The sequence below is a fragment of the Dioscorea cayenensis genome, chromosome 12 (assembly GCF_009730915.1).
Source record: "Dioscorea cayenensis subsp. rotundata cultivar TDr96_F1 chromosome 12, TDr96_F1_v2_PseudoChromosome.rev07_lg8_w22 25.fasta, whole genome shotgun sequence".
NCBI classification, from domain to species: domain Eukaryota; kingdom Viridiplantae; phylum Streptophyta; class Magnoliopsida; order Dioscoreales; family Dioscoreaceae; genus Dioscorea; species Dioscorea cayenensis.
In genome coordinates this window covers 2,172,684-2,180,897 of record NC_052482.1, presented here as the reverse complement: position 1 = coordinate 2,180,897, position 8,214 = coordinate 2,172,684, and the positions used below count along the sequence as shown (strand labels likewise).

The window sequence follows — 8,214 nt, the reverse complement described above, 5'->3', positions numbered from 1 at the left end:
CAAGCCTTCACTTTTATCTTGGTGCAAGCTAATTCCCAACCTTTTATTGAAGTTCCAGAATGATAACAATGTATCCTTGGGATCACGGCAGAGATAGACAATGCGGCAGCTGAGAGGAGTCTTAGGCTGTAAAGAGAAAACGTAAATGAGTAGCAAAGATGGTGGGAGATGGTAAGACGCTGATATTTGGAATGGTGCCATAAGAGAATAGATTTTCAAGGAAAGGATCACATTGATGGGGAGTGTGGGTGAGAAGAGGGTGGTCAGAGAGGGAGAAGGAGTGGCGGTGGAGGATGGCATAGGAAAGAGCTTTTAACCATGTGGTACCTGATTTAGCATTGATAACAAAAATGATGTCCGAAGGACGAGGGTTGAAGTGGGATTGGATTGCCATGTATGCAGGATTTAGCCTGGCAGGCATCCAAAAGGATTGGAAGAGTTAGAGCTTAAAATGGAGGCCAGTCATGGTGGATGGGAAGTTGGGAGGTGAGCTTTTCATAGGAGTTGTAGATTTGTTCATCTCTTTCAATGTCTTGTTGGTTCTTTGGTGAAAGGAAGCACTGCGAGAAAGGTGGTGCATAATCTGGTTGACTTGCCATCAAGAGATTGAGAAATATAGAGAAATATAGAGAAGATTTAGATACATATATAGAGTGGTTTAGAAGAGAAACGGATGGAGTGAGAGAGAAATGGAGATGGATAGATTATTTATAAAGTGAGAGCGCACAAGGAGATGAAGATCATTAGTCAAACAGGGGGGTAGGAGGAGTGCTAGAGCCGAGAGGGGGAGATGATGACATTGATGTACGTCAATAATCTTTGTCATTGTCTTGTTGGGCTCTTGGTGTGGTTGAAGTACTGGGAGATTTCTGGTAGTAAGGTTTCCATGCAGAGAGTTGTTGTAGAGAGAGGTTGATATTTTGAGATTGATTTAAATAGGTATATTATCATAATTGGTCCCTCTACTTTCTCTCTTCTTCCCTTTTGGTCTGCGTTAGAATGCTTTCCGACTAGTCCCTCTACTTTGAAAAATCTACCGACTATAAAAATGCCATGGTCCTCTACTTTTAAAAATTGCCCAATTAGAGGGATTAAGTGGGTGCATTTTTTTAAAAAGTAGAGGGACTAATTTGGAGCATTTCTAATTAGTGGGTACATTTTTAAAGTAAAGGGACTAATCGGGAGCATTTCTGAGTAGAGGAACCAAAAGAGAAAATAGAGAAAAGTACATTGACTATTTTGGTGATTATACCATTTAAATACAGTCTTATTATAGATATATATACATATATTGCAAAGATGGGTGGCTAAGAAACTAAGAAAGAAAAGGACATACACAAATCTCAGCAGAGTAAGTGGAGGTAGGATTCATGCATATATGAACTTTAAAACCACCCTCACACTCACTATTTACATTTTCAGAAATGTTGTGAGCCTCACCCTCTAATTAAATCCTAGACATTGCTTTTACTTATAATCCTAGCCATTGATTTTGTTTTTAGTTTTGAAACCCTAGCCGTCTGTTCACCTCTTTCGGTTTTAGATTACCATTTAGGGAATAAAGAGAGAGACCTTGCCTCATCTCTTTCTCTCCCTATTTGCGGGTGGTGGTGGCGGCGAGGACAGGAGAAGGGTCTCATTGTCAGGGATTTGTTTCACTGTTATTATTGAGAGAATGTTCTAATTTATTTTTTTGATACTCTTCCTTATAATTGTTGTGGCATGATACTAGTTCGGGTTAGAATTTGGTGAGGATGTTGATTTGATTTAATTTTAGGATAAGATTCAAACATTCCTTTCAGCATAGCATAAACTCCTCTTCGGTTTTAGATGTCTTAGGGGCCAAATTTGGAGGAGAGTCGAATAAGAAACTTGTAAAGTTTGACGTTGGATAAATCCCTAGAAAATTTCAAAATTTTTACATAAGTATCCTGTAAATTATAAGTTTTAGACGCAAGTGATGTGGACAGGATTTTTCCGCAGCCCTTCAACAATTTTTTATTAATTTCATGATTATAAGTTCTGATTTAGATTTAGATTTATATAAGAAAGTTATAGAGGATGGTTTTATCTTTGACTCTTCCAAATTTCAGAATTTGTAGCCATGTAATTTGTGAGATATGATCAGATTTCTATAGTGGTGCTCAATGGCATTTCTGCAGGAAGCATGAACTTTGATCAAAAGAATTTGAAAAATCTTAGATGTTGAATCAGGGGCTCATGTTTAATAAGGAATTTGTTCAATTCTGAGTTAATTATATGCTCCTAAAGATTAATCTTATTTGAAGTTATACGTTGTGAGATATATTTTATTAAAAAGGGCATGTCTGAAATTGTTACTTTACATATTCATGATTTTTAAAAGTGATGGCTTAAATTCCGTAGATCTCAAATCATTGTGAGATTTGGATATGTTATAGATGTAGATGTCTAGTTTTCTTAAAAAGATTGAAATTTATGATTTGTGTTATAATTTGCAAAGCTTTGCTGATTTCAATCTTAAGGTTTGTAGGGGAATTGGTTATTAGTCTCGACTTTGGTAGTTTTGTTAGTGTCTTGAATATGTTTTTACGTTCGTGTGAATTTTAGAATTTGATTTAGTTGTAATTCTGACTGATTTTTCCCAAATATAGGACTTCCTAAGAAAACTCGATTGATGAAAGAATTCGAAATCTGGTTGTTAATCTGGTAAGTATCCCACATATAAATCCTATTATATATATATATATATACTTGAAAATCCTAGTCTTTTTGAGTTTCTGAAATTTTTGAGAAAAATGCTTTATTATTTCGAAATATATTTTGAATTACTACTTTATTTATTATTTGAAATTCGATTTAGTTTTGGAATGAATTGGAATTATTTTTATCTGAAAACGAGATCATCAAATTTATGTATTCTGTTCTGATAAATGTTTGGACATTACGTATTTTGACATAGCAACTTCTAGTCCCCAACTAACTTTGCAATAGCCCTGTCATTGGGGGTTAAACATTGACCGTGGTTGACATGTATCGTGAAATAGAAAACTATAGTTTTCCACCGTCTCGTCGAGAAAAAAATAACGGCTCTACGATAATTCCTCGAGTCACCTAGGGTAAACTTATGACCTCTGATATTTTGGCTTGGGTCACCGAGGGTAAACATATGGCCTCTGACATTTTGTTTTGGCAATAGTTATTTGTGGGACATATATGCTTGACTTTTTGATTAGTTATGTTTTATTAAAAAACGTAACTTCTAATTTTATTCTGATAAACTTGTATTTTATAATACTTGGTTGAGTTTTGAAATTTTGAAACTTTTATCGTCCCGATATTTTTAGTGGGTACATACTGGGTCGTCAAGCTCATAATTTGTTGTTTAATCGTGATCGGGGAGTTTAATCGCTCACCGCTTTGAGAATCAGGTTTTGAGGCCTTACACACCTACCTGGGTCTCGGTCTTGTAGGGTGTGCGGCCGCTAATCGAGCGCACTGGATGCGGCGAGCCGGGGTTGGGGCGTGACAAATGTGCTCTCAACCAAAATTTGAACTCTTACCATTTATGAGGGGTTCTAATGGGGACCCACAAAATTGATCACTTCGCGATTGATAGATAGAAGGAGATATAAAAATATTAATTGATGATTATGTTGGTATCTTCTTTCGAAAACGGGTATATGGATCCTAATGAGGAACACCGCTCAAGGAGAATCAAAAAGAGATTCAAAAAGCACTCTTTTTATACAACAAAGCTGTACATGAGAGTGTGTTTTCAAGGATTCTCGCTGCCACAACCTCCAAATGTGCATGGAGTATTTTTGCAAGTTGATTTTCAAAGGCTTTCCAAAGGTGATTGTTGTGAAGCTTCAAACTCTAAGGCATGAGTTTGAAATGGCATATATGAAGAGCAATGAATCTGTGCAGAGTTATGTCTCTAGAATGGTGGCCATTGTGAACTAAATGAGGGTGTATGGCAACAATGTTTCTGACCAGACTGTGGTAGCTAAAATTCTGAGAAGTTTGACTACACGGTTCGATCACATCATGGTAGCTATCGAGGAGTCTAAAGATCTCACTATTTTCTCAGTTGATGAGCTGAGCGACTCTCTTCAGGCCCATGAGGCAAGGTTGAGCAGGGGACGATGGAGAGCGAAGAAAAGCGACATTACAACTAAAGGGGGAGACATCTAATGCTAGATAAAGTGACATGGCACATGTTAGAGGTCGAGGCAGAGGAAATTTTAGAGGAAGAAGCCATGATAGAGGCAGAGGCAGAAGTGCAAATCCTCGGCAGTTCGGCAATGAACATAAAGGAAACTAAAAAGCCCACATTCAATGCCATTACTGTAGAAAGTTTGGCCATATGAAGTCAGATTATTGGTTGAAAGACAAGTCTGCAAACCTTGCTGAGGAAAGTGAGGTAAGCAACCTTTTCATGGTTCATTATGGCACTAACAATGTTGCTAGTTCCATTTGGCTTATTGACAGTGGATGTTCAAACCACATGTCGGGCACGAGAGACTTGTTCACTAATTTAGATGAGTCACATAAGTTGAAGGTAAGACTTGGAGACAATAAGGAGGTGCAAGTAGAAGGCAAAGGCACAGTTGTGGTCAAGACAAGTCAAGGAAAATTGAAACAGATCCATGATGTTCAGCATGTCCCTAGCCTTGCTCATAATCCCCTAAGTGTGGGGGAATATTATCATGTGTTTATTCAGTAGTGTTTGAACAAGAAGCCTACTACATTAAAGATAAAACCACTAACAAGCAAATGGCAAACATCCAAAGGACAACGATCAGATTGTTCCCTATTGAAGTTCCAGGTGTTGAATGTGCAAAATTGTTGTCTAGTTAACAGAAGATGCTAACAGAATCCTCTCTTTAGTACTTGAGGTATGGGTATCTAAATATCAAGGGATTGAAGTTATTGAGTCAAAAGGAAATAATTCGAGGGGTTTCTAGCATTGATCGTGTTGGCGTTTGTGAAGGGTGTGTGTATGGCAAACAGACGAAGAGATTGTTTCCTACTGAAAGCACTTGGAGAGGCTCTAAACCATTAGAACTTATACACTCAGACGTGTACGGTCCAATGCACACGCAGTCACTCTGAGGAAGTCAATACTTCCTACTATTTATTGATGACTTCACTCGCATGACTTGGGTGTACTTTCTCAAATATAAGTCACAAGTTTTTGAATATTTCAAGAATTCAAAATATATGTGGAGAAGGAGAGTGGCCACAACATAAAAGCTCTGCGCACTAATAGGGGTGGTGAATATCTCTCCAATGAATTCAAAGCTTACTGCGATGAACATGGAATTCAGAGGCAACTGACAGCCTGAACAAAATAGAGTTTCAAAGAGAAAGAATAGAACCATAATGGAGATGGTGCGGAGCTTGTTGAAGGGAAAATAATTGCCAAACGAGTATTGGGCAGAGGCAGTTGCAACAGCTGTATATATGGCAACTATCTCACCTACAAAGGCTGGTTTTAATCAAACACCGTATGAGGCATGGAATGGTATGAAACCATTTATAGCTCATCTCAAGGTTTTTGGTTGTATTGCTTATGCTCTTTCTAACTCACCACATCTTCGAAAGCCAGATGAAAAATCAAAGAAATATATTTTCATTGAATATTGTACAGGATCAAATGCATATAAATTGTATAATCCCATAAGTTGTAAGGTGATTATAAGCAAGAGTGTAGTGTTTCATGAAGAGGAAGAATGGAGTTGGAACAAAGACAATGAAGTGCAGTCAAAGATTCCAATTGAAGCTATAGAAGAACAAATATCAAATGAAGCACCTGCACCAATTTCAAGACATTCAAATTTAATACAAATTGATGGAAAGTCAAATGAAGCACCGGCACCAATTTCTAGACATTCAAATTCAATACAAATTGATGGAGAGTCAAATGAAGCACCTGCACCAACTTCAAGATATTCAAATTCAACACAAACTTCTGAAGGATCAACAAACTCATCTATCAGTGGGTTTCAATCAAGTGCAAGGCTTGAGTTATCTTCAGACAAAACACCACCACAAAAAGGCAAGTCGTTAAGGGAGATTTATGATTCATGTACATTTGCTTTGGTTGTTACCGATTCAACCACATATGAAAAAGCTTCCCTAAAGCAAGAATGGAGAGAGGCCATGCAAGAGGAGCTCACAGCTATCAAGAGAAATCAAACCTGGGATTTGGTTGATCTACCATAAGGGAAGAAATCAGTAGGGTCAAAATGGGTGATTAAAACAAAGTATAAAGCAGATGGTACTCTCCAAAAGCACAAAGCTCGGTTAGTGGTGAAGGGATACTCACAAACACCAGGAGTAGACTTCGACGAGACTTTCTTACTGGTAGGCAGATTCAAAACTATACAGGTTTTCATAGCTTTGGCTGCATAGCTTCAATGGCCCATGTTTCAGATAGTTATTAAATCGGTATTTCTCAATGGTGAGCTACAAGAAGAGGTGTATGTTAAACAACCTATTGGGTTTGTTATCAACAAAAGTGAGAGCAAGGTTTATAAACTAAAGAAGGCTTTATATAAATTACGGCAAGCACCCGGAGCATAGTATAGTAAAACAGATGATCATCTTATTCAACAAGGCTTTGAGAGAAGTAGTTGTGAAGCAACTTTATATAAGAAGAAGGAGGGAGATAGTGTGCTATTAGTTTGTTTATATGTTAATGATGTCATCTATATGGGGTCAAGGTAGTCAATGGTGGATGAATTCAAGCAAAGGTTGATGAATACATTTGAGATGATAGATTTTGGTCTACCTCATTACTTCCTAGGACTCGAGGTTAAACAAGAAATGGAAGGGGTGTTTATTTTACAAAAGAGATATGCTGAAGAGTTACTCAAACGCTTCCACATGGTGAACTGCAATAACATTGTTACACCAATAAATGTCAATGAGAAATTACAAGTAGAGGATGGTAGAGAGGTAGCAAATGCAATGAAGTTCAGAAGCATAATAGGTGGACTGATATACTTGACGCACACGCACCCCGATATAGCATGTTCAGTAAGCATTGTATCTAGGTTTATGCAAGCTCCTTCAAAACAGCATTATGGTACAGCAAAGAGGGTTCTCAGGTACATTGCAGGTACCTTAGACTTTGGAATATGGTGTACAAAGGTTCCAAATTCAATTTTGTCAAGATATACAGACAGTGACTAGGGTGGCTCCATTTGTGATAGACGTAGCACATCAGGAAGTGTGTTCAGTCTGGGTTCAGGTGCAGTGACGTGGAATTCAAAGAAGTAAGATATTGTAGCATTATCAACCACGGAGGCAGAGTACATAGCTGCTACTGCATCTGCATGGCAAGCTGTTTGGTTTCATAGGTTACTCTGTGAATTCGGGAAAGAACAAACCAGAGCTACAACTCTTTATTGTGATAATAAATCTTCAATAGCAATTGCCAAAAATCTTGTGCTACATGGGAGGACCAAGCATATCAAAATACGATTTCATTTCATCAAGAAGCTAATTTCAGATGGATTAATTAAGTTGGAATATTGCAACACAAGTGATCAAGTGGTAGACATAATGACAAAGGCATTATCTGTGCAAAAGCATATCTACTACAAAACCTTGTTTGGAGTTTGTAGTTTCCTGAACTTTTCCTCCTTCTTTTCATACTCTTTGCTTCTGTTTTCTATTAGTTTTGTTCACACACATCACTATTTTGTTTAGGTTAATTTTCAGAACTAAGGTTAGTACTAGTAATCTCATTCTTCCCTGTGGACCGACATCTCACTTTTTAGCACTTTATTGCATGATCAACACATACACTTGCGTCCCTATCAGATGGACTATTATAAATACAGATGGATAGATTATTTATAAGTGAGAGTACACAAGGAGTTGGAAGATCATTAGTCAAATTGGGGTAGGAGTACGAGAGCCGAAAGGAGGAGATGATGACATGGAAGTCAATGATCTTTTTAATTGTCTGGTTGATGTGGACATCATGCCCATGCCAACCACACAACCTATGAAAAGTAATACTTTAGCTGGTATAGAAGAGTAAGCATATCAAGGACCAATTACACAAAGTCGTGCTAAACTAATCCAAAAGGCAGGTGAACACGAACTTAAGCTTATTTTTAAATTATATTGATATGGTGGTGTTTCCAATTTCTTGTACCTTAATTATACTTAGGTGTACCGGAAGTGAGGACATAATTACAGACTTAGTCAAACAAG

The 8,214-nt window shown here is 37.5% G+C and overlaps 1 protein-coding gene across 1 annotated transcript; it reads left to right on the top strand.

The window, feature by feature from the left end:
* Positions 1 to 6,717: 6,717 nt before the first annotated feature.
* On the top strand, positions 6,718 to 7,361 carry LOC120273780 (uncharacterized mitochondrial protein AtMg00810-like). The gene is made up of 3 exons (XM_039280483.1): positions 6,718 to 7,108; positions 7,164 to 7,240; positions 7,350 to 7,361. The coding sequence occupies exons 1-3, from the start codon at positions 6,718 to 6,720 to the stop codon at positions 7,359 to 7,361; spliced, it is 480 nt and encodes a 159-aa protein (XP_039136417.1).
* Positions 7,362 to 8,214: the final 853 nt, after the last annotated feature.